Source organism: Populus euphratica, unplaced genomic scaffold (assembly GCF_000495115.2).
Source record: "Populus euphratica unplaced genomic scaffold, PopEup_1.0 scaffold65.1, whole genome shotgun sequence".
Taxonomy (NCBI): domain Eukaryota; kingdom Viridiplantae; phylum Streptophyta; class Magnoliopsida; order Malpighiales; family Salicaceae; genus Populus; species Populus euphratica.
The window spans coordinates 256,083-282,779 of NW_011499943.1; the positions used below are offsets into that span (position 1 = coordinate 256,083).

The 26,697-nt window shown below is 36.0% G+C and overlaps 4 protein-coding genes across 9 annotated transcripts; 2 read left to right on the top strand and 2 right to left on the bottom strand.

Annotated features, from left to right (window-relative positions):
• Positions 1-238: 238 nt before the first annotated feature.
• Positions 239-4,905, top strand: LOC105137195 (RNA-binding protein 24-B-like). Its single transcript, XM_011042854.1, has 8 exons — positions 239-1,173; positions 1,364-1,487; positions 1,619-1,748; positions 2,943-2,979; positions 3,084-3,324; positions 3,765-3,875; positions 3,974-4,073; positions 4,415-4,905. The coding sequence occupies exons 1-6, from the start codon at positions 943-945 to the stop codon at positions 3,860-3,862; spliced, it is 861 nt and encodes a 286-aa protein (XP_011041156.1). The 5' UTR covers positions 239-942; the 3' UTR covers positions 3,863-3,875; positions 3,974-4,073; positions 4,415-4,905.
• Positions 4,906-6,370: 1,465 nt separating this feature from the next.
• On the bottom strand, positions 6,371-8,503 carry LOC105137196 (Photosystem II reaction center PsbP family protein). 2 transcript variants are annotated; one of them, XM_011042857.1, is made up of 9 exons: positions 8,211-8,503; positions 7,994-8,112; positions 7,846-7,911; positions 7,487-7,567; positions 7,309-7,391; positions 7,120-7,195; positions 6,868-6,986; positions 6,708-6,752; positions 6,371-6,579 (listed from the first exon to the last, which is right to left on the bottom strand). In XM_011042857.1, exons 1-9 carry the CDS (start codon positions 8,438-8,440, stop codon positions 6,553-6,555), a joined length of 846 nt encoding a protein of 281 aa, XP_011041159.1. In that variant the 5' UTR covers positions 8,441-8,503; the 3' UTR covers positions 6,371-6,552. The 2 variants fall into 2 exon arrangements, with proteins under 2 accessions (XP_011041159.1, XP_011041160.1); XM_011042858.1 differs by having other exon boundaries at positions 8,199-8,436.
• Positions 8,504-11,570: 3,067 nt separating this feature from the next.
• LOC105137197 (putative lysozyme-like protein) lies at positions 11,571-21,143 on the top strand. Of its 5 annotated transcripts, none has more exons than XM_011042859.1 (6): positions 11,571-11,782; positions 12,294-12,902; positions 13,604-13,656; positions 14,491-14,622; positions 19,500-19,661; positions 20,537-21,143. In XM_011042859.1, the coding sequence occupies exons 2-6, from the start codon at positions 12,326-12,328 to the stop codon at positions 20,774-20,776; spliced, it is 1,164 nt and encodes a 387-aa protein (XP_011041161.1). In that variant the 5' UTR covers positions 11,571-11,782; positions 12,294-12,325; the 3' UTR covers positions 20,777-21,143. The 5 variants fall into 5 exon arrangements, with proteins under 5 accessions (XP_011041161.1, XP_011041164.1, XP_011041163.1 ...); XM_011042862.1 differs by lacking the exon at positions 11,571-11,782 and adding an exon at positions 12,022-12,221; XM_011042861.1 differs by lacking the exon at positions 11,571-11,782 and adding an exon at positions 12,022-12,213.
• A 3,615-nt stretch (positions 21,144-24,758) lies between these two features.
• LOC105137199 (uncharacterized) lies at positions 24,759-26,445 on the bottom strand. The gene is made up of 3 exons (XM_011042864.1): positions 26,112-26,445; positions 25,255-25,327; positions 24,759-25,151 (listed from the first exon to the last, which is right to left on the bottom strand). The coding sequence occupies exons 1-3, from the start codon at positions 26,289-26,291 to the stop codon at positions 24,949-24,951; spliced, it is 456 nt and encodes a 151-aa protein (XP_011041166.1). The 5' UTR covers positions 26,292-26,445; the 3' UTR covers positions 24,759-24,948.
• Positions 26,446-26,697: the final 252 nt, after the last annotated feature.

A 26,697-nucleotide genomic window follows, 5' to 3' on the forward strand; every position in this document is an offset into this window, starting at 1 on the left:
TAAGAACTAAGTAAAGCGTACACAATTTGAGTAGTGTACGTGCATGACATAATTTCATTTATTAAAAAAAAAAAAGAAAAGGGTTTGAGAGAGAATGTATCTTATCTTTCTCATTAGAGATCAGATTAAGAGGAGGAGTGGGACCCACATCCGCATCCCAACCAAGCTGTCAGTCCATCATGTATGTTTGAGAACCCTGGAAGTTAGAGAAGGAAGAGAAGACACACCCAAATTAGAGGGTCCCACCTTTTCTTTTCCTTTCTCTTTCTTTTTTTTTTCTTATTCATTCTCTCTCTCTCTCGCTCTCCTTCAAACAAATCATGACTCCCCCTCCTCCGCCACCTCCTCCCCTCCTCCGCTACCTCCTCCTCTCTCCACCCCCAGCAACACCATCAATAAAGACTTACCCCTGTTAATTGTTAATACTATCAGTACCCCCCCCCCCAAAAAAAAAAAAAAAAAAACTCTCTCTCTGCTCTGTCTATAGTATCATCAAGTACTGACCATCCAACTTGTATTTCCCCACACAACACAAAGCCCACCCCCCCTCTCTATATACCTGTTTTCCTCACCCCACTTCAACTCTGGGGTTTCTTTTCCTTTCCCTTCTTTATTTATTTTTTTTCACTTTCTTCCCTTTTATTGTGATTGTGATTGTGATTCTTTCTTTTCTTTCCCTATTCAACCCAATCAGTCCGCTTTCCGATCTTTTGTCTAAAACAACATTCCTGTTTCTCGATCCCTTTACAATTCCATGGATTCCCAGTATATTTCGTCTACTTCTAGGGTTTTTCTAGGGTTTCTCTCTTGAAGCATGTCACTTCTTACCACCCTCTACTTTCCTTTTTATGCTTCGAATCTTCCAAAAATCTTGTTGAATTCTCAGTAGCTTTCTCTTTCCCTTTTCTTTTTCATTATTTTAATTGGATCGAATTTGTTAATATGGCCTATCAAGCGATTCCGGGACCTAGCTCGGGATCGAGTTCAAGCTCAGGGTTTCAATACATGAATTCTCCATTTGGGGATACTACTTATACCAAGGTCTTTGTTGGGGGGCTTGCTTGGGAGACTCAGAGCGAGACCATGCGTCGTTATTTCGAGCAGTTTGGCGATATTCTTGAGGCTGTTGTCATCACTGATAAGAACACAGGCCGATCAAAAGGCTATGGTTTTGTGAGTATTTACTTACTTACTTACTCTGTTTTGATCAAAGTTAACTTCTGCTTAATTTGATGACTGAAGGGGATCTAGATAGCTGTCAAAAGTTTGGATTTATTCCATTTTGGATAAAATGGTGTGTGTTTTTATTTGATAGATGGAGAATGACATGGGTTTTTGGACTGTATTTGTGTGGAGGGTGTAGGTGACTTTCCGAGAACCAGACGCAGCTAGGAGAGCCTGTGCTGATCCTGCTCCGATTATCGATGGTAGACGGGCTAATTGTAATTTGGCTTCACTTGGGAGACCTCGGCCACCTCTGCCTTATGGTATCAGTTTTTTTTGTACGAGATGCAAAGCCAATATTGTGCTAGATAAGGAATATTGAAAACCAATATGATTTGATTCCTGGTTGATTTCTTGCTTATGCCCTCTGCTTGCTGCTTTTTGTTTCTAATAGGACGTCCGAGACCAGCTGCCCCGTACATTACAAGTGTGCAAACCCCCAGAGGGACTTATGTTGGAAGTTTTGGCTACCAGCAACCAGTTTCTTATGGCTACCAACAAGGCTTGATGTATAATCCATATGGGTGAGTTGTATGCTACATTCCAAAGTAAATGTAATGTTCTACTTGTTGCAATAAAAATTTGCTCATTTTGGCTGGTACAAAGTATCCAGTTCTATTCCATGTTTTTTGAAGAAAAAAATTTATTCTTTCCTCCTTTCATGTGTTATTTGAAGTTGTGTATTCTTTTTGCAATGATAACATCTGGTTGGCTTCTTAAGAATGCTTCAGCAATACCCTTTTTTGTTTCCTGCCAATAACTTCTAACTTTCCAGGAGCTGCGCAAGGAATTTGGTAGAGTCCCATATCGGATTTTATGTGAACTCATTGCCAATTTGTATATATGTTTGGTTTTCTAGGCTAGTTAACTTAATTTTGTTAGATGGATCACCGGTCATATTTTAGCTGTAGTATCTATTCCCTATGTATTCAATACTGATGTCTACCTGAATAGAGGCAAAACCCTAACTGTAGTTTCTATTCCCTATGTCTTCAATACTGATGTCTACCTGTATATAGGCAAAACCCTAACTTCGACTATAGAAGTGGTCCTTTTGCTCCTGGTGTGCTCTGCATTCACTCATCAATCTGTGTTGTGAGTCGTACGAAACCATTGATAGATTGACCACAGTTTTCCAGTTAGATCGGGTACATGTACTTTGCAACTACTTTCTCTTTTTTTACATTTTCCAGCTCCCCTCCCTTATTCGTGGCTATTCATATACATGATGCCAATCACATCATTGGACGTCAGTTAGAAATTTCTAGCTGCTCTAGGATTAAGTAGTCAGTTTCCTAGAATTCGGGGTTCCTTTTGTCCAAGTTACAGTGATGTGACATGGTGTGATTGGTAATTGCAGGAATGCAAAAAGTGGTAGTTGCAGAGGATATGTGCCCCAGCTCAATGTTTATTGAACAGGCAAGATCACGGTCATGGTTTGAAGTGTATTTATAGAAAAGAAAATAAACTGGAACATACTGGTTTTTGGGTTGTGATGCCCATTGCTCTGTTCACTTATACTTTGGACATATTTGAGAGAGAGAGAGAGAGCTCATTTGTAGAAGAAGTAATGGTGTGGTTTGCTTGAAAAATCCTGGATTCTTACAGTGTTATGGTGATATGTTCATGTTGTTTTTCTCTGGTATGATTTCTATGCAAAAATCCTGACCCTATACTGATCTTTTCACACCATCTCTATGGTTGGTTCATCTATTCAGCTATGCGGCATATGGACCTGAATACGTTTATCAACAGGTGAAAGATGACAACAACTAGGATTTATTTCTTGGGTTCTTATACTGTATTAAAGTACTGAGCTGACTTGATACTGATTGTTGCTGCTTTTGTCCTAATGGCAGGGTGTTTACAACCCTTATGCTACTAGCCATCAGTACCTTCAGATATATGGAGTTCCTGGAACAGTTAACTCAGGCATGTATCCTTTTGGGCAGTTGAGTCAAAATGTTCCTGGAGGTCATGGTTATACATCAATGCCAGGATATGCTGTGCCAGGTCATCAGATTGTGCAGTTTGGTGGACCAAGTGCCAATGCAATAACAACTTCATCTATGCCAACGATTCAAGCACCATATCATACAGGTTAACACTTCAGTTCACAATCTCTTCATTGTACCTTGCAAATGTCGAAGACTTGTGAAGACTACCTGATGTCTGATTTTGTCTATATTTTCCATTGTTATTTTAGGCATCATCAATTTACTTCATGCATAGTGTGAAGAGATTAGTTGGGGAAGAGGATGGAAGGGGAAGTGTACAGTGAGAAACTATTGAAATGGTAAATGTTGTGGGCTTAGAAAGAAGTAGAACCCTTTAACTATTGAAATGGTAAATGGTGTGGGCTTAGAAAGAAGTAGAACCCTTTGAGGAGGGGATTAATAATCTTGAACTTTTGATGATAAAGGGAGAGTAAAATACCGACAAAAGAAGTGACATTGTTGTGCAATTAACTGATGAATGCTGCTTCAACAAGTAACCACACTGGTAAAGCTGATTAGGCAAGTGCATTGTTTTTCTTGCAGGTATAGCTGCAGCTGTTCCAGCACAATCACAGTTTATTGTTCCTGCTCCTTCTCCTCAGTATATGCAAGGTAGCGGTTCTGACCAAACCACTGGGTGAGGGGCTGATCAAGGTGAGTGGCATCAGATGGCCATTGGAGTATGACACTGTTTTCAGACCTATGCTGTCACCATTGTGGTGTAACGTGGATTGATTGTTTTTTAATCTTAGGTATCCTTAAGACTGCAGCAGGACTAAGAGCAGCGGAACTGCTACTTGAGTAGCGGGCTTCGAATCTAGCCTTGCAAATTATTTATTTTGCATTCTAGAGGTACAAATCATTTCTCTCTGTGTTTTCCGTATGCATGCATATTCAGTGCTAAATGAGAGTTAGTTGTGCATTGAACTATAAGCTACTTTGGAGCTCTGTCTTTACCTTGCTGAGTGGGTTTTGCTATTCCTATTGTTATTTTAAATTTAAATGCTCGATCTAGTGAGTCAAAGCATATTGTGGATGCACATGCTATTCCCTTGACTTTGTCTGAGGCCAGCGTGAATGTTTTTTGTTGTGAAACTGTATTGCTAAAACTGTCACTTGCTAATACATGAGCATGAGTGCCCTTAATATAACCCCATGGAAAGCATTGATCTTACAGATTTTATACTGTGCAGGTCATAGATAGTCATGCTCACCAGAGAAGTCGACAGTTGTCTGAGTCGCTCCGAATGGGTGGAGAAGGGATGTGGATAATTCTTCCTTTACCCTAGTGTGTTAAAAACTGTGCATGCTGCCAGAGCTCAGGATGAGTAACAAGCAGCAATGCATTTTATGGATGCTGGAATTGGTTTCTGGCAACCAAATTATAGGAATAATAAAAGTGTAAAAAGAAACCAACACGTTAGAATCAACATATGATTCTTTTATAGTCTAGTGGTCCCAGCATTTGGGTGTATAGGTAGTCTCTCTGGTGTCTGTGGTGGTCTCCTGCGTTGTATTTAACAATCATTGGAGCTTTGTGCATATTAGTACTAGGGGTTCTCTTTTTTGTTAGACTCTCTCAACTCTTTGTAATTTGGACCTAATGGAAGGCAGACCTCAAAACATGGGGAAAGCATCAAGTTATATTTAATTTCAAAAGAAAAAAAAATTGTGTGTACAGTCACCCCCTTGTGAGGTTCCAAATATCTTGCCTGCATTGCACTTTGGTGGCAAGCTATTTTGTACTTAAGATGGCGATTCAAGTGAGAAAGGTGGCGGTGGCTCCGGATTTCATTTATGGAACATTTTGTTATTTAGTCACTCAATACACATCAAACTCCGTTGCGTTACCGAGGACAGAAGATCTGCAACACGGCTGTCCGTCTGCTGGCTGTAGATAGGTCTTCCGTGACATTATGTTTTCAAGCTATTAGGTTGCTGCTTGGAGCTCCCAGGTCCATCTCTGGTTTATGAAGATTCAGAGAGTGGATGTCTGGATAGACGTATTCATAATGGATCGTTTACGTTGGGGGAACAAAATTGAAATTTGCCAAGAAAATAGCAAATGTTGTGACGTATCTCCGTATTAAATCTCCTTGGCCCATCATCCAGAGAGACGAAAAAAAACCTCCAAATATCTTCCTCGACCAGCAGAATGCTTCCAAATTGTTCAATTTCAATTTTGCCTTGTCAATTTCTGAAGGGGAATCACGTGTCGGATTAGATGATCTTGCGGGGACAGTGGGTTTCATCGATCCTGATTACATGATCAGAAGTTTTGTGACAGAAGACTGATGTCTTCCGCTTTGGGGTGCCGCTGTTCGTCCGGACGAAATGCATTTCAACCGGAAGAGCCTTTTCTTAACCTCTCCTTATGCCTTATTTCTGAGGCTATGAGTCTCTTTTCCCTGCAGCTAAACAACGGTAAGAGAGTCCAACCTCTCTCATTGCCTATGTAGCCAAGCTCCCGAAGGTAATCTGATAAAAAAAGTAGGAATGGATAGAGAGGGAATCTATCAATAGTAAGGGGAAATCTCCTATTTCTATCTAGACGTCACTGACAGAGTATGTGAAAGACTTGGTTGAAAAGGATCAGGTCTATGAAGATGTGTATCCTCCGATTTGGGGAAATGGGGGAGAAGCAATTGACCGGCAACAACTGGAAGCATTCGCTGAACTAGCCTTGAGATGCACTGATGATTCAGGAGAAGATAGGATGATGGAAGTAGCAGCTAAAAAACTCCAGATAATTGAGAGGTCCATCTCTGCTCCATAGCTACAACCTTGTAGCTTGCAAGATGCCAAAACTTCATTTACAATACGAAGCAATTAAATTGTAATTAGTGCTACAGAAGTTAGTATTACGAGTGATAGAAAAGCGTTATGTTCTCTACTGGCAGATTGGAACTCAATGCAGCTTTCTAAAATGGCCTGTGCGAACAGCTGAAAAGTGGCCTTTGGTCACGAAATCATGGTTCACCCTACCAGGACCTGTACTTCTTTCACCTTCAATATGTAAGCAAAAGCAACCACATTCATCTTCAACTATACATAAAATTTGTTGATGAAAGGACTTCTGTGCTTAATCCATTTGCCTAAATTTCGAATTCCATATCCAGCAAAGCAAAGGGATTTTGGAACTCCACATCTACACCTACATACCTTTAATTTTATTGGATAATTAAAGGGAAGAAAATCAGAGATCAACAAAAATGACATGACTTCAATCCTCTTAACATATGTGATTACTCAAGAATTCTTAACATATGGGGCCGCCAAAGAAGAAAAATGGAAGAATGGTACAGTTTCAAGCCAGGTTTACTTTATGTCATCAAATGAACCTGAAGGATGAAACAGCCTGCAAGACCAAATAGCAGTGGGATTTTAGTTAGTTTCTGAATTCTTTTATCTCCAAGTTGTCAGCTGGAGCTTTAATCTTTCAAAGACAAAAATCTGAGCCCGTGTAAATGAAGAGTTCTGATATACCTTCCTGATCTCGGTGCCGAATTTCTCTGATTCTTCATCGACAAACTGCAACAATATTGAAGGCCAGAATTCAATATTGAATGCATGCATCAAATCTGAAATGAACAAACACTGTAGACCAGAGGAAAAAAAGATCTCTGTAGAGTTAACGCAGCCTCACCTGCCCTGTCACCGTATATAGTCTGTTGTACCAACCATTGAATGCAACTCCAAGTGCTGAAAGCAAATGTCTGCGACTTTCGCCTGGATTTTGCAGCGTATACTCGATGTAGTAAAGCCCTATCAATTGTTGGAAAAAAGGAGGTTGTCTTAAATTTGATCATTGCTTTTTATCGTGAGCAGATCTCATCCTCAATCCATCATCAACTCTTACCTCACACTGTAATTCATTGTAAAGATTGAAGAAAATTACCATTAGCAGCTTTAGAGTCTATTAGTTTTGCTGCCACGCCCGGGGGCCTCTGCCAGCTCCTGTCCAATCCACCCACCTGGACATGAAGACACAAAATCAGTAGAATCAGTCGTACACAAAACCCGCAATTCAGCAATGCTGAAGGGGCTTCTCCTCGAGGACCACAAAATCGGATACTGAATAACGTACGAGAGTCTCAGCAAAGGCATCAACTTTGCCAAATGATTCCAATCTAGTAAAATCTGGACCGAGCCCGGTGATCACAACGCTGACTGAAGCAAACCAATTGATTAAGTGTGAAAATCATCAATAAACTTATTTGTTGATCAATTAAAAGGTGGGTTTGTCAGAAAATCTCTACAAATACCACTTGAATTAGAAGCTTCTTCTGGATAGAAAGCAGTGACGGATTTGTATCCACTTGGTTCTCCTGCACCTACTTGCCAGCCTGCAAAGAACCAGAGGTCTTTCTCAATATTCCTCTACCATTCATGCCTAGCGTAAACTGTAAACAGCCACCAGAATTTCCTACCAGCACCGATAGAACAATATTCGATAATAAAATCTCGAATTAGAATTGTGTGTGCTGAACCTATTCGATAGAATTCTGTATTGTTTGTGCTAACTGTCTTTCTTTCGATCTGCGTCACCCAATCACTATTATTCAATTTTTACATCACCTGCTACTTATAGCTGCAAAGATAAAAAAATTCAGAGTTAATGTACCTTGGGGAATAGATATCTTAAACTTGTTCGCATCATCGGTATAAACACGTAAATCCTCTGCCACGCCTGAAATTCAGCAGGTAAGGGATTGCTTTTACAATAAAAATAAACAGTAACACCATAGTGAGGGATTACTATCACAAATTACCTGTGGCTGCCAATGCAGTAGAGGCAATTGCAGGGAAAGTAAGAGCAGTAAAAACCATATTGAATAAAGCTTCTCTTCTTTTAGTTCCAGCTCCGCATGGTACTTCTCCAAGGCAAAAACTACACCAATTTGACAAAAACAATCAAAACCCACAATGAATAATATTTAACAAAGAGAATTGAACTCAAAAAGCCATGAAAGGTACAAGCTGAGTTACAGCAGTTGTTCTTCGTCTTCTTCTTCTTGTTTGTAGTTGTTGTTGGAGCAGAGAACATGTTGATGTTGGTTTCTGCGTCTGCTGCAGCTTAAAGAAGTTGAAGGAGCAGGAATGTTAGTGTTAAGCTTGGATTTTAGAATGTAAAGACTCGGCTTGTTGGAAGAGAAAGATGAGAAATTGGGATTGAAAGGACGTTGAGACAGAGAGTTCAGTGAAGAGATACAAGCCATGCTTTTTAGATTCGCTTTCTACTGTTTTGCTCTCTTTCCATTTATCCGTTTTTTCTGTTATACTTCACTAATTACTAGATATTTTTTTAAGAATAAAAAATAATTTTAATTAATTTATCATGATTTAAATTCTTACATGTGTATGATGCAATTAGTCTCCGTATAAAGAGTTGAGATTTATGTAGTTCTTTTTATCGTTCAAATAACCAAAGATCATTTATTAATGTTAATGATTTGGTTATATTTGTTTTATTGTTAATGAAACTGCTATTTTTCTTTGAAAAAAATATAAATATATTAGGAAAAAACTCAAATAAACTAATACTTATATTTAAAAAACAAAAAATGAAAACAAACCCTTCAAAGTCCAACTTGAGTAAATTATAATGAGATTTGTGATTGTTATTTGTCTTAATTGTTTTGATTCAATAGCTACTAATTCAAGGAAAATTTAATAATAATTTTTTTTAATATTAATTCCAATGTATATTCTTAGCATGGTTCCTTGTAATGTATTTATACTTGGAATCCTTATATACATACATGTATGTATATACATTCATATATATATATATATATTACAGAAACCATTTTGTCCTTTTTCGTGTCTTTTTACTTAGACGTCCCTAAGATTCCATCTTAATCATGCTGCAAACAAATATCAGACCGACCAAAATTGTGGTCCAAAATCCTAATTACCTATGCAGAACCCAACAAGCTTTATCTCTTTCTTTAAATAAACAAATCCTTGCACAGCAATGCATTCGTATGCAATGTACCTGAGGATATACGATAGAGACTTGCTTCCATTGTCAAGTTCTCATAATTGTTCCGAGGACAAAAGGACTAAATTTTTATTTTTTTAATATTTCAAGCATTTAAAAAAAATTAAATTAATGTCTTTAGGTGCCTTTTTTTTATAGTATTAATGGGAAGAATAAAAAAAATATTTTTTTAATATATTTTAATTGAAAAGCACTTTTACAAATATATGAAGTAACGTATTACCAAATTTAATTTAATTACATCATGTAATAAAAAAATAAATCATAGAAGAAAATCACATCACTTCCTGTCTTTGTAAGGATTTGGGATCAAGAGATTTGTTCCCTCTGTAATCTCAATATTTGGGATTAAGGGGTTTACTCCCTCTATGGTCTCAGGTTGAAAAGCACTTTTAAAAATATATGAAGTAACATATTACCAAATTTAATTTAATTACATCATGCAATAAAAAAATAAATCATAGAAGAAAATCACATCACTTCCTGTCTTTGTAAATATTTGGGATTAAGATAAGCTTACATGGTCGTTAACTTCAGAGCTCGTGGGATTAGTCGTGGTGCGCACAAGCTGACCCGGACACCCACGTTAATCTAAAAAAAATCTATTTTCTATTAAAATTTATTTATTTATTTTTAATTCTTTTTTTAATCTATCTCTTTATCATTTTAAAAATATCCAGTTATTATAAATTAAATACCATAAAAAATTCTCCAATTTTGATATTAATTCTTTCAAAGGAAGCCTTTAATTTTGAGCCAGCTCTTGCCAAGGAGCAGGGAGGACGCCCCTAAAACAGCCTTCCTGAGACGTTCACTGTTAATAATAATAATAAAAAAGATTGAAAGACAGAAGAAGATTGCATTTCAAGCATGGAAAAAAATTCACTGACATTTTTAAAGTATGAAGAAAAAAAACATTTTTAAGAAATTTAATTTCGGCTCAACCTTTTCCTTTTACGTGATTCATTTTATAGGTTTTTCTAACATGTGCTAGAATAATACATTAATTTTATTATAAATTGAGTATTTTCATTTTTAAAAATATTAAATTATAAATAAATATTGTGCTCAATTATGTAAATAATAAATAAGCCAAGTGGAATTTTCTAATTATATTAATCAACACTTGCTCTTATAATACATTTTAAAAATGCTTTTCTTTACTTAGCTGGTAAACTTGCTGTAAAACACACACTCAAAATCAATATTTTATTTTATTAAAAACAAAAGGAGTGTTTGGTGGATCATTTAGCTTCCGTAACCTCTTAATGGCAGCATTTCATGGGTAAAATTTAAAATCAATGTTATTGATTACTTTTTTGGGATGCAGTTTAAGTAAATTCAGATAAAAAATAACATTTAATAAAATATATATTTAATATCATGGTGCAAAGTAATTTTTAATAATATTTTTGATTTAAAAATGCATTTAAATAATTTTTTATATTTTAATATTAAAATTATAGAAAAAAATACTAATTTAATATTTTTAAAATTAAATATATTTTTAAAATTAATATATTCGCAAACACTCTTTTAAGTTTATGTACCAACTACCTTATCTACCAACTTTGTAAACTTTGTAGATCATAAAATTGTTTAACTATCCAAGGAATGGAGGTACTAATTTTTCTTAAAATGTATTGGGTCTGGTTACTATTTTTGAATATAAAAGCCTAAAATAATAAAAAAACGTGTATTTTTTAAAAAAAGTATAAAATTCATTCTAAGATTATTAAGCCTAAAATAATAAAAAAAACATGTATTTTTTTTTAAAAAGTATAAAATTCATTCTAAGATTATTATAGGAATAAATTTATTTTATATATTTATATTTTTTATGTATTCATTTATTTTAGCACAAGAAATAAAATTATCAATTTTTTTAAAAGTTATATTTAAAATGACATTAACCAAACATAAAAAATAAAATTTTGGTAAAGATTATAAAAGCAAAAAAAAGTATAATAACCAATTTACAAACCACTCATTAAATTTCAGACATAATGACTTGAAGATAACTTAAAAAATCAAGGGAAAAAAAGGGTCATAAATCCCTAATACTGTCCTCGAGTAGAATAAAAAACTAATCGCCAGGAATTAACATACATGTAAATATTTCTTGAAATTTTTATAGCCTGATCGACACGTGCTCTTGAAACGATATGAGTACAGGAATTTGATACTCGAGAGAGGAAGAGATGGTTTTGAAAAAAGAGGGAGGGTAAACGCCGCCGTAAATGGAATAAACATAATAAATATCTTTTTTGTAAGAAACCAAATTCAGGCCTACTTTTTATCTGTCTTTTTTTTTTTGTTTTTTAATAATAATGAAGGCCTCCCCCTCTCTTTCTCACCGTTAGTGGGAAGGGGCGAGAAGGGATGAAAAAGGAAAAATTCTAAAAATAAAATAAGATTATTTGTAAAAACAAAAACAAAAAAGTGTTTGAATTAAATTATTAACTTGATATTTAGATTGAGAAATACCCTTTGCAGGTCTTCATTTCCTCCACCCCTTGTGAAATTTCTTCCTCTTTTACTTTCTCCTTATTTACCGGTAAGTTTATGTTTGTTTATTGTTTTTGTTTTCTTTTTTCTTTTTTTCCTTTTTAATTTTGGAAATAAAAGAAATTTATGATGAATTTCTTTATCTTGATTTGTTGCCTTTTCTGATTTCTTGCAATCCAATTTTTCTGTCCATCTACACGGAAAAAATAAAAATCTGTGGGCATAAAAACAAGGATCCCCACTTCAGTTTTAGCAGTTATTTTTATATTATATTATATAATTTTTATTTTATTTTACTGGTTTACTGGATTCTTGTCTAGATTTTCTGTCCCCTAGATTTACTGGGATTCTTCTGTTTCCAATTTAGTTATTATTATTTTTTTCCTTCTAAAATTCAAGACAAATTAAAGATCTCTCGCCACCATTAAAAAAGAGAGGGAAAGCAACTTCCTTCTTTCTGTCTTACACAGTTCAGTTGAGGTCACTAAGTATTTTGAATTTTAAAGCGTGAATTTTGAGGTTTTTTTACTGATCTGAAATGATGTTTTTTTTTTGGACAGAGGTTGTCTGAAAATTTAGACGAGAAAGAAAGATGCCGGGATCGGAGACAGGAGTGATGCCAAGCAGGGAGCCTTTTGGCGTGACAGGACTCCAACAAAAAACAGCGGTACAGTCACAGCCGTTCATACGAAACATGCGTTTAGACTTCGGTGCTGACGGTACTGCTGTTTACAAACCGATAGCCACCGTCACTACCACTTCCGCGGCGTCACCTACCTACCCGCCTGGAGGAGGGGAAGGACCAGCTGGTGGTGCGGTGGTATCTCCTCACGGGATTAATGTGAATATGGGAGGAGGGAGTGGAGGAGATTCAATGAAAAGAAAGAGAGGGAGACCAAGGAAGTATGGGCCAGATGGCACTATGGCATTAGCTCTCGCATCTGCACCTCAGTCTGTTGCTGCAACCCAGCCAACAGGTACAGCCACTGGAGGTGGTTTCTCTTCTCCTCCTCCCCCCCCACCTCCCGGATCTGATATTGGTTTCGTTGGTGCTGCTGGTGTTGCTTCCCCCCCTGTCAATCAAGGAGGATCAGTGTCGCCAACTGGGGTGAAGAAAGCCAGAGGGAGACCTCCTGGTTCCAGCAAAAAACAGCGACTTGATGCTCTGGGTAATGACTACTGACTGCTATATTTATCTTTTTTTAATAAATCTTATAATATAATTATAACATAGTGCGTGTGTGTAGTTTTTATTAAAATCAAATCGATCATGCTGGTCTGGTCTTGCTTCGGTGATTATTATTATTATTATTATTGTTTTTGTTTTTGTTGTTTTTTTTTTACAGCTGAGATGCAACAAGTAAAAGTAAGAGGATGATATTAAGGATTGATTAAGGGATATTGGAGGTTAATTAAAACTTAATAATACAAAAGGGAAGGTGATGTGGGTTGTGCTGGTCTTGAGATCCATTTCATATTTGACACGTGGTTGATTCGTATTGGCTTCACAATATTACTTGTCTACCCCTTATTTATTATTTTTTATATTGGAAAAATCCAATTATTTCTTTTAATTTTATTCCCCTACACAATTTATTGGTGGTGGATTTTTTTTTTATTGAAATAAAAACAATAAAATTCCCTCAAGTTTTTTCCTCATGATTTTTTTTTCTTAACTATATCTTCATGCTATATCTATCAGAGTAAGAATAATTCTTTTTGTTAATGCCATTGCAGAATGCTGCCAGCATAGTTTTTTTTTGCCCCTTCTTCCCTCTCTCTGTGTATTTGTCTCGAATTTAAGATATTTTCATTTTCATATAAATACTGTGCTGTAATTATTTGCTCGCATAAATTTTTCTTTTTGCAGGATCAGCTGGGTTTGGATTCACTCCACATGTTATCACCGTGAAAGCTGGAGAGGTCTATATATTGTCCTTATATTTTAACATTTTTTTTTCATTTTTTCTTTCTGCTTCTGTCTGGTAAACTTTAGTTGTTGATTGCTACTCATCATGACCCCATAATCTTTTTTTATAAAAATAAAAAAATTTATAGGCATTACCTTAACTTAATTCTGAGTTATTATTAGCTTAGATTATGTAGGCCGCATTGATAGCAAGGCATACTATATCATTACAATCTTTACTTTACAACTGTAACTACTTGTCTTTTCATGTTTCTTCCATTCGTGCCATTAGTGTCAGATTAAATTAACTGTATTGTTTGAAGCATGGATTGTTTGCTAATCTTTTAATTTACGTGTGTGTGTGTGTGTGTGTATTTATGTCCAAAAGTGGTTCCTTTACATTGATTTTCTTGTGTTCTTGAGTTACTATTGTTGATTAGAATTATATGCTAGATACAGCGGTGTGTCATTCTATAAAACCTAAGAAACTCTGTCGATGTAGCATGGTATTGTAGTAGGACAACCAACCTTTCCCTGATCCTAATCCCAAAGATAGAAAGAGGAAATGCTGTCATGCTTATAAATTTGAATATAATAATAGTTATGTATTTCAGTTAGAAGTTCCTTTTTTCATCATGTTTCTAAGAAAGAGTTCACAGAATCATGTGTTATGCTGTGTTATCATGGATATATAAAGTCAGGTTTTCATAGCTTTTATTTCCTCATAGAAACAGTTTGGTTTTCTTTCCAACTAATTGTTTTGTTGTTCTTTTGTTGTTAAACTTGTGCTTATCAGTCTGTAGTTTATCTTAATAATTGCTGATTGACTTTTATTTATTCCTTTCAAGGATATCTCTACGAAAGTTATGTCATTTTCTCAGCATGGTCCAAGGGCTGTTTGTATCTTGTCAGCAAATGGTGCCATATCTAACGTAACTCTTCGCCAACAGGCCACATCTGGAGGGACTGTAACTTATGAGGTGGGTAACGTTGCAAAACTTCAGTTTAAGTTTCCCACCAATAGAAATTGCCCGAGAATTAATAATAATAGTTTTTTTTTTAAAAAAAAAGTTCTTAGAAAGTTGAAGCTAAAACTCAATGATACTGTAATCTGTGAATGGATAGGGACTTTAATGTTCTTGTTCAAAGTGATAATTTGATTTGATTCTCTGTTGGGAGGCATAGAAAGATATCTGGGCTGTGAGCTGTAAGAATCAGTTTCTTAGTTTCGAATTCCTGCCCAACTTATTCATGCAACTTGATGATTCATATTCATGAAAGTAGATGATTCACGATCACAAGGGCTCACTTTATGCTGCTCCTTGTTTTCTCTTGAAATTACCATTTGTATTAGAGAACAGATAGGTCCAGGATAGATGGCTGCAATCTTTAAACATGTACAGAGAATGAATGAAATTTTCTTACAATGTGAGTTCTTTTATGGAAATTTTGCTTTTCATTACCATGGCATTGCAGGTCAATCTGTTTCCATGTACAGCTGTTTCAATTGATTACTGGAGACAATTTTCATTGCTGATTGTTAGAATTCAACATCAGCTATGACTTAGAATTTAGAGCTTGTAAGAATTGTAAGATTGTTAGAATTCTGCAATACTAGATCATTATCTATTAGAGTTTTATCATTGTTAGGAGTTAGATAGTTGCTTAGTTTTCATCTTAGTTAGATAAGGATAAAAGTCATAGTCTAAGTAGGACTCGTAATGCTATATATAGCCACCTTAAACATTCAAAAATATATATAAGAAAGCGTTAGAAAATAATAAAGGGGGAGTGTTAGCTACCGTGTTTTTCTTAGAGCAAAACCAACGTGAGTTTTGCTCAACAATTGGTATCAGAGCCTATAGATTGAAAAGGAGGACCAATAGGTTGGGAAGAAGAAAAGGCACAAGCGAAGCAGCAATGTCGTTGGCATCTCTCTTGAAACAGTGACAGAAGCAAGATTTATTTTACAAAAGCTTGGAGAATAAACCCGAGGTAGCAGTGGCCTCCCGTAACAATGAAACAATCCAGCAGCTATGCTTGTTGTCCAGCAGCTTGTAGCAAACCTGGCAGACATTAATGCCAGCAACAGTAGTCTATGACAAGCAGATCAGGTTCCAGGCTACAGCTTTCTCATTCTTGGGCAGTAGCTTGTAGCAGATGATCCAGCAGTAGCAAGCAACGTAGCAAGCAAATTAAGACAGCAGACTTCAGCAGTTGACAAACATGAAAGTAGCAGTGAGAACACAGACATGTAGTGGTAGCAGTGAATCTTGCAGCACCGAAACCACAACAAGTACAAAGGCATAGACAACAACAATAGTTTCCTTGTAGTAGCATACCATATAAGCAACAAGTCAGCAGCACACACCAGCCAAGACAACAGTAGCATAGGCAGTAACAGAGACAGGAGATCTTCAAATTGTTGGAGGGATTAAGAAGCTTAACAATCAGAATTACAGTACATGGTCAACATGCATGATGTCTTACATGCAAGGCCAAGATATGTGGGAAGTAGTCAACAACAATGAAAACACAACCAAATGGAGGTCTGTGCAAGTAAAAGATTAAAGTCGGTAGGGCAGTGTTTGCCTTGAAAACCACGATTGAAGAGGATGTGTCGGAGCACATTCGAGATGCTACAACGCCAAAAGAAGCATGAGACACCCTTGCTTGTCTTTTCTCAAAGAAGAATAATGCTAGATCGCAACTTCACGAGAATGAGTTGTTGTCGATGACACAATGAGACATGACGATTCCTCAATGCTTTAATAAGGTGAAATCAACGTGTCATGAGATTTTCAAATTAGAACTTGAAGCAGCTATTGGTGAAACAAGGATGAGAAGAATAATCATCCATGATTTAAAACCCAAATATTGGAGTTTTGTTGTTGTAGTACAAGGATCGCATATTGAACCATAATTAGTTGATTTTGAAAATTTACAGATCAAGAAAATATAGCAAAGCAAATTGCAGGAGTCTTGTTGAAGGGTGAAGGGAAAGCACTCTACATCAATTACAATAGGAGTAAACAGTGGAATACTCGCAAAGATAGAAACCACAATTGGCACATCGATAGTGAATCCAATAAAGATAATGATAAGGAAAATAATTATCGAAAGGAAGGAAAGCTTTCATCAAGGTGGAGCTTCAAAGAATTATAGCAATAGCAAAAGATTTGAAGGTAAATGCTATAACTGTGGAAAAAATGGTCACATGAAGAAAGATTGTTGGTTTAAGAAGTCAACAAAAAACAATGTTGCTATTTTAAGTTTGGAAAAGCAGGTTGAAAATGAATGAAATGGTTCGGCATTATTTGCCATAGAAAAGGAAGAATTAACATTGATAACTACAATCAAAGATTGAATTAATTATGAAAGTGATTGGATTGTTGACTCTGGGTATTCTAATCACATGACAAGTGATAAGCAAAAGCTACAACATTTGACTAAACACAAAGGAAGCCACCAAAACTCATGATTACACTTGAAGGAGAAGTAGGGAGAAAGATTCACTTCTTGTGCACTCACAATACAAGAAAGATGTTAGATGTATATTTGTGGGATATGATAGCCAAAGGAAAAGGTGGAAATGTTATGATCCTACAACAAGAAGGTTCTATATAGCACGAGATGTGGTGTTTGATGAGATGAAGCATCATCTTGGTGGTCTTTAGATAAAAGGATGATTCTGGATTCCAAAGAGTTTGAAGAAAGGCTACAACAACAGAATGATGAATAAGCTATACAGGTTCAATCAAGTTCAAAAAAACTTAAAAGGAGTATATGATGATGTTATTGAAAAGCAAGGAATTTATCATAATCCTTGGCATAATGGTGTCTATCAATAACAATTAGATGAACCTTGTACAATAGAAGAATCACCTCCACAAACGCATCTCAGAAGATCAACGAGAGTTCATAAGCCAAACTTTAAATATGCCAATGCAGCCATAATTGAAGAAGAAAGTGAAAAGGAACCTGAAACATTTGAAGAATCATCGGATAGCTTTGAATGGATTAAAGTGATGAAAGAAAAGGTCATTTTGCTAGAACAAAATCAAACCTAAGATGTTGTGCCTAAACTAAAAGATGTGAAACCTATATCTTGTAAATGAGTTTACAAGATTAAGCATTGAGCAAATGGATTGATTAAAAGGTATAAAGCTTGTTTGGTGGCTTGCAAGTTCTCACAGTAATTTGGTTTGGACTATGATGAAACATATAGCTAGTAGCAAAACTCACAATTGTACGAGTTTTACTTGCATTTGCGACAAACAAGAACTGAAGACTATGGCAGATGGATGTGCGGAATGCATTTCTTCATGGGGAGTTGGATCGAGAAATTTACATGAATCAACCATTAGGTTTTTAGAGTAAAGATCATCCTGAGCATATGTACATCGAGAAAGGCATTATACGAAATAAAACAAGTATCAAGAGCTTGGTATGGTAAGATTGTTGAATTCTTTTTTCAAAGAGGATACTCAGTAACACCTCCATATTCCATCTTGTTTGTGAAATTCATTGAAGGAAAGGTAGCTATTGTATTAGTTTATGTGGATGATTTGATCATAATCAGTGATGACGAATAAGAAATTCTCCAAACAAAAGAGAATTTGTTAGTTCATTTCAGATGAATGAACTTGGAGAACTCAAGCATTTTCTTGGGTTGGAGGTTGATCGTACATAAGAATATTTGTTTGCCAACAGAAATATTCAAGAAATCTATTAAAAAGGTTAGGAATGCTTGGTTGCAAGCCAGTTTAACACTAATGGAACCCAACGAAGGAAAAGACTTAGCATATGCATCAATGTATCAGCAATTGAGAGGTAGTTTGATCTACTTAACCTTGACTAGATTGAATATTTTGTATGAAGGTGGTGTAATGAGTCGTTGCATGCAAAATCAAAAGAAGTCTAATGTGGAAGTAGTTCGAAGAATGTTGAGACATGTGAAGAGTACAATTGGCTATCGCATTTCATACAAGAAAACGTACAAATTGCAACTTGGTTATTGTGATGCTGATTATATAGGAGATCGTGACACTCGACAATCTACAACTGGTTATTTATTTAAGATTGGTGTAGTAAGGGACAACCAATAGTATCCTTATCAATAACAGAAGCACAATATCAAGTAGTACTTATGGCAACTCAATAAAGTACTTGGTTGATACAGTTGATGAATGATTTGCACCAACAAGTAGAGTATTAAGTAATGTTATATTGTGATTATCAATTAGTAGTTCATTTGACAGAAAATCCAGTGATTCATTTAAGGACAAAACATGTGGAAATACATTATCATTTAGTTAGAGAAAAATTATTGCAACAAGAAATTGAGATGAGATTGATCAAGATAGATAAACAAGTTGTAGGCTTATTTATAGAAGGCTTAAGCACTTGTAAATTTGAATCTTTTCAGCATCATCTTAATGTAGTAAAAACAAGGGACATATGATATTGAGAGGGAGTGTTAGAATTCAACATCAACTAGGACTTAGAATTTGAAGTTTGTAAGAATTCTAAGATTGTTAGAATTCTGCAATGCTAGATCATTATCTATTAGAGTTTTATCATTGTTAGGAGTTAGCTAGTTGATTAGTTTTCATCTTAGTTAGTTAAGGATAAAAAATTAAGTCTGAATAGGGACTCGTAATGCTATATATAGTCACCTTAAACATTTAGAAATATTTATAAGAAAGCATAAGAAAATAATAAAAAGAAAGTTTTAGCTGTTTTGTTTTTCTTAGAGCAAGATCAAAAGTGAGTTTTGTTCAACATTCTAATCCACCTCTAACCAAATTCTTCACTCATTGTCTCTTTTCAAAATTTTTGCTCTTTCTCAATGCAGGGAAGATTTGAAATTCTGGCACTTTCTGGTTCATACCTGCCATCAGAAAATGGGGGTCAAAGGAGCAGATTTGGAGGTTTAAGCGTGTGTTTATCTGGCCCAGATGGACGGGTGCTAGGTGGAAGTGTAGCTGGTCTTCTAGTGGCTGCAGCCCCAGTACAGGTCAATTTGCTATTCTCTTATCATTATAGTTTTATAATGGCATTTTTGGAGGAACTAAGGAAATGATGTGCTCGTCGTCCAAGTATGTCTCTACACACTTGCACTTCCTACGAGTTCATTTTATGTGTTACCTTTGGGTTTTCCTTCTAATTCTGCAAAATTTTGTGGGACACCATAATAGTTGAGATCGGATTTACAATGAATCCCTCTGCCCTACGTTCTTCTTTAGATGTTCATTCCAAATGATGGAATGCAATTTCCAATTTGGAAAGCATATTAACCATGGAACCATTCCAAATTAAAGCAAATTAATATCATTTGTTAACTATAAGTGGAATATTTTATCAATTATTTATGCAAGGCTGAAAATTGTGAAGACAATTTCACTGTAGTTTTAAGCAGTTTATCTTTACCTCCTAGAATATCTGATCTTGTAAAAGTTACATTCGATTGCAGCGTATTCCTTGATATTTTCATCAGAATTTCCCATGTAGTCATATCTTTGTATCTTGTTACATGTTAGCGTTCACTAGCAGTCATTTTGTGATAGTTTTATCAGGGATGCTTGTGAGGCACTGTCTCTATGTGTTTGCACACACTCGCCGTGTCAAAAAATAATTTTAATCCAAAAACTTAAGCTAACTTTTACATACCCACCATTACTTTACATGTTTTTGATACCATGTCAAATAATCTTTTCAACCAATTTTCAACTAATTTTAAGTTGTTAGGTGAAGCTTGGAGAGTAATTTTTATTACTCTTTAACAATGAGCACTTGAGCTTGTTGATACTTGAATACTGCTTTTCTGACAATTTTTACCCAGCATCAGTGTGTCTAACAGCAAATGATACTGAGCCATCATTTTCATTGCAGGTAGTTGTGGGTAGTTTCGTTGCTGATGGTCGCAAGGAATCAAGGACAGCAATCCACACTGAACCATCATCTGCAACATCAAGGCTTCCTCCAAAAGGTGGATCGACTGGGGTGAGCAGCCCACCATCACGTGGGACTCTCAGTGAATCATCGGGTGGTCCTGGGAGTCCACTGAACCAGAGTACTGGAGCCTGCAATAACAGTAACCCACAAGGCATGTCAAACATGCCATGGGAATAAATCCTTTCAGCTTCAGGTTTCTAATTTGTGTAGAAGGCGTGGACTCTAATGAGGTCTGGAGTCTCGTTTGTAATTTAAGTCATGTGTTAGTCAAAATAAGACTACAGAATGTAACTTGGTTTTGCTTGGTGGATAGGGTCAATTAGGTTGTGAGATGTTGTGAGGTTGTGAAGTCGTTTAGAAGGCGTTAGATTGAGATGATTAGCTTGACTTGTGTTGACTTATGGTGGTAGTAGTAGGCTTCTTCTTGCTGCAGTTATCGTTGCCCATATTGAATGGATATCAATCCTTGTTTACCTGACGAACAAGACCTTGCAGTTGCTAGTTTTAATTTAAGATGGTGTCGACATATGTTCTTCATTCTTCATGTCCATGAATTTTCTCCCTATAATTTTTTTCTCTTGGGATTGCTGTAACATTTTACATTGAAAGAAGAATGTTCAGATTTGGTAGATTCGGTATATTAAGGCAGTTGGTATTTAACTTTGTAAGATATGTTTTGAGGCTTGCTGGTTATTAGAAACAAAATTGTAAAGTATGAAAGTTAGGTTGTTGCAAAGTGGAAGTGGGTTAGATATTTTGCAAAGTGGAAGTGGGTTAGATTTTACGTATGATATTAAAGTCAAGGATAGTTTATTTTTAAGGTAAAGAAATTGTAACATTTTACATTGAAAAAAAATTGCAAAAAAAGTGTTCAGAGTTAAGGTATATATTTAATCGTATTTAATATATATTTAATCATATTTAATTTTATAAGATGCATTTTGGGTTTGTGGGTTGCTAAAATTAAAATCATGAGACATGAAATCTAGATTAAGTTCAATCATAATAAATAATATTCTATAAAAAAAAAAAAATGTAGGTTGAGCCTTATAACTGCGAAGTTCAATCATAATAATTAATATTCTATAAAAAAATGTAGGTTGAGCCTTATAACTGCATATACTCAAATATCAAATAACTGTATATCCTCAAATATCAAATAGAAATATCAAATAGCTCAACAAGCTTACTGAATAAATAAATAAAAAGAGTATAAAGGAGGTTCATTAGTGGGAATTTTAATTCCTACTTCCCAGGCATTGTTGGAGAAGTTCAAGCTTACCCAACAATGAAAGTGGAATCAGTTTAATTTGGCCTGCACATGAGCTTATTTGTGGAGTTAGTCGAGTTTTATCTGATCGATTGAAGCACCAAATCGAACTAATAGGCCTAGGCCTCACATCTTAGAGCTTGCCTCTACATTTTCCCACAAAAGGGAAAACAAGGTCGTTTTAAAATGAAACAAACTTCAACAGAAAAGGCAATGAAAAGAACCCGATGGCAAATGTTTGCCAAAACCATGCTCTTGCGTTTGCAGGATGCAGCCTTCTTGTCATTTACCATGCATATAAAGCCTCACCCATATGGGCTGCCATAGAAAAAACGAACACTGCCCTGTGTCTCCTAAAAGTGGCACCGGTCCTATCTCTGGCAAGTAGCAGTACCGAAAAATGGAATCATTCCAATCACAACATAGAGCCATGCATATATGGTATGTCGATACAATGTCTTCCTTTTCCTCTCCTGCCAGTATGAGATAGTGGCAGCCATGGCTTTCAGGAACGAGTAGTGGGTCACTCCAACCTGCTTGAAGTACACTCAGCAATACAGTGATTACAATATCAGAAACAGGCATATCAATCAAATCCATCATTTTCATAGAACAGCAAAGAAAGAAAAGAAACCTTTTTTTCTGTAGTATAATTGTGCATAACTTGCAGCCTCTTTGACTTGATTTCCAGGCATGCAACCAGCAAGAATGTTGAGCAGAAAATACGATATTTTGAAACTACCTTGTACACTTCAGCAGGAAGTATCAATGGCAGAGGAAGCCACCGTTGGTTCAACCACAGGTATAAGACTATATAGATAGCCCAGAAAATCATTCCAGCGTAAGAGCATGAGGAACAGAAAAACTATCCTTCGGTACATCATAACCCAGCCTTCTAAGCAGTACTGAAGGAATTCAAAACTGTTGATCGGAGGCCCTGAAAAGGTAGCAGGTTAGTTCCTTAATCCATTTCCACCGAAAACATCATTCTATCTATTGAAGCCAATTCATCTCATGTTGTCAGCTTTTCATTCAGGATTAAAATATGGCTGGCCAGCGGCTACTGGATGCCCTCCATTATTAGGAACGTCATCCAAAAGTCCCATGCCTGCCAATATCAGTACAAGCAAGGTTATCCACATAAAACCAGTCTGTTTTCACATTTACATTACCAACTTTGGAAGGCAGAAGACCTAACTTGGCAAAGGATATGATCCTTGGAAAGCGCCTTTCTTCGCCCAGTCCATAGATAGCAGCAGGGCGAATCACATATGTACAGGGATGTTTTCCATTGTTCTTCCTGTACAGCCCATAAAACTATTTTCCTATTATGAAAACTAGATAGTTACGGCTGAATGCCTTTCAAGTTCTAAATCATCCCCCTTTTCTAGCTCAACATTGTCAGATGCTACCAACGAAGAAAGACTAATCAGCTTTACTCCACTTTTCCGAGCAGTTCTCTTCATCCCAGAAAAATAGAGATATGCATAACAATAGAATCACAGGGACTATGGGACATGAGGAATCTTGAGAAACATTTACTCACTTGAAGGACGAGCGTTCTGCTTCAGAAGCAATTGTTTTATGCGATTGATTTGCTATGCCGGTATGGATCAACATGGTCATCAATAGGCAAGTACGGTAAGCTCTCGTTGCCATTCACAATCTCCTTTCCACCAAATACAACATTATTTGTGCCCACATAAACCGGAGCAGTTCTTTCCCCAACATGCCATAAGAAGCAAGGTGGAAAACACAATCGGCCCCACGTAAGGCTTTATCAACATCTTGTTTTCGATTAAGATCCCGTATATCATCACAATCTTGGTAGCTTAGCAGGTTGCAAGACATACAAAAATCCAAGCGACTTGTCCTAGCAGTTAAGAATGAATTCAGTGAATGCTTGGTTTAAAGTCTAGATCAAATAATTATTGATAGAAATCCATAAAAAAAGAATGTATTGATGGAAATGCTCTTAAAATTCTTGCTAAGTGACTGAATTCACTACTTGGGACCTTAAAATTGAATCGTTTACTATTATTCACTAAATTGATTAATGTTTACTAGATCTTTTCAATTTAATTCTGATTTGCTCATAATCAAAAGCAGGGGGGTTGCCAAAATACTAAAAAAGGCAGGAATTCATGAATGATTGGCTGGAATAAATAAAGGGTGATGGAACGCTGAATGGAGTGAACTCCATGGCAATTGAGGTCATCAGACCATGGAGAAGTAGGCCCCAAATCAAAGGCTCGCTCCTCGACGGACCAGCTTCAGACACAAGGCGGATCCCACGAAGCTCAATCCACCAGTGACCACGAACGTGCTGTCTACTTCTTACACAGGGACACAACGGTGCATCAACTGCTAAGGGTCAACTGTGGACTCAATCAGTTTAGGAAAAACTACATATCAACTTTAAATGGTCATCCTAGTAATTAAGGAAGTATACTCATTTCTTTAGTTTTTTTAATTCAAATTTTAGGGTTAACATCCGACAATATTTATTAAATTATCTAAATGCACGACTTCTGTCGAGGTACGCCTATGAGATTATCTGAAAAGGGACATAGTATTAGGTGACGCGTAAACTAGTCTCAAAATATCCTTATTCTTAATCCAAAAGAAATTGTGAGAATATTTCTTTGTCTAATTCTCAATTGGACATCATGCGGCTGAGTTTCTATACAGAATTTGAATGGGACAGAGACAAGGGGGTTGCAAAAAAAGATTCATTTTCACACTTAATCCCAACTGGACATCACGAAATCGACACTTTCTTTTCTTCTCCTGGGCACCAAATTTTCATTTCCATTGCATTGAGTTAACATTAACAAAGAAGACACTTGGACAATAAAAAGAAGAAAAGATAAAGGAAAAGAAAGAGTATGGCTCTGCAAAATTCAGGACTCTTCTATTTCACTCTATGTATCATCATTCAACATGTAACAGTTCCTTTCAAAAAGAAAAGGGGAAGGGGAAGGGGAAAGGGAGAGGAACAATAAAATATGAAGGCACAAGTCACAATCTTGGTATATGTTAAAAAAAAAGAAGAAGAAGGAAAAGAAGTAAAATAGTCTTAGAAGAAGTTGAAGTTGAAGTTGTTGAATCTCAAGCTTCCATAACTCGCACTTGCATAAACACTGAGAAGCTCATCTTGGGTAGACCAGAAATCCGCTTTAAGACCACCTCTTCTTATGGCTTTAAGTATTTTGTTCCTGTGTACATATCCAGTGACCATCACTTTCTGACTACTAACATCCACCTCCACTTTCTCTATTCCTGAAGGTAAAATGAATAACTTAAGCAAGGTAGTATCGAAACTGTATACAATTAATCACATAAAAATATTAGATCAAAGAGAGATCTAGAACAAACTCAGTACCTTTCAATTTTGACAGGCATTTCCTCAGTCTTTTCTCATGCATGCCAACCATCTCCACCTTCAATTCGACAGTCTGCAAAATGACATTACATGCCTCAATTAATATAAAATGATAAGGTAAAGGAACATACATGAAAACGACAGCTGGCATTGTTCCTTGAAATTTTTCTGGGAGAGTGATGGTGTATCAAGGACACTTAATGTACACTACTTTTCCTTTAATAAAGGGCACTTCCCCCAATGGTAGCTAAGAATTTCTCTTTTCCCGTATGTATCTTAGAGGTTTCTCCAAACTAGGATAAAGCACTCCCTTCAAGATTAAAATGGTTATCGAGAATTTAGTAGATGTTCTTGTTTAAAGGTCGTTTATTGAAAATATTAAAATAATATATTTTTTATTTTTTATAATAATATATTAAAAAAATATAAAAAAATTTAAAAAATTATTTATTTAATAAAAAAACAGATTGAAAATACTCTCAGACACTTTCACAACACTGTATACCAGCAGTCTATGTTTTGCCAGCAAAAATAAAATAAAAAAGTCGATGTTTTTAGCTAACGTTGTCGACTAAGTAAAAGATTGTGGTCGAAAGACAAAATCTTAATTTAGTGGGATTTGCCTTGGTTGATGAAAAATTGAACCAGTTTTAGTTGGCCTTCGAACCATTTCTAGGACATGGATCTTCATTGGCATGAGAGAACTTATTTCGGGTGACTAGTGAGCATGAAAGGACCAAGATTTTGGTGGCATTTGAGAAAAGGAACTGTCTTAATTCTAAATTTCTAAGATATAAAGAAACGTTCATAATAAAAAACTGCATGAAGCAAATCAAGAAAGGGAAAAGAAATGGTACCTCCATGAAGAATTCTGATTGGAAATGATGATAGGATAATGATCTAGAGACGATGAGATAAAAAGGGAAAGAAACAAACAAGGACAGGATATAAATGGAACGATGAGCTGGCGAATGAATGCAACAGAAGAGGAATGCCAGGCTCTTATATAGCAGGGGGAGAGTTGGGGTGGGGGACATGAAAAAAGATGGAATAAACAATAAAGTATGTTTCTAGTCTTCTGCTTCCAAGGACCCGATGAAATCATCTGCTTTACTTTTTCAAAGAGAGACAGCCACATAGACATGGCATGTAAGCCAGACAATTTGAACACCGTCAGGTACTGAGAAGTGGGCTCAAAGATCCAAGACTCAGAAAAAGAGAGTAGTTCCCTCTGCCCAAAGCAATGTGAGTTTCAAGCATTTTAAATGATTGGGTTTGACGAGTCCAACCAAGTTGCCTTTATGTTCATGTGGGGATGGCAATTGGCAATGAGGCAAATTAGGATTAGGAAACCTGAAAAGATTCACAAGCAGATCTTGACCATCCATGTAATCGAACAATTTGGTAAACTCATGATCGATTCCTGGTGGGTCCAAGCTCTGG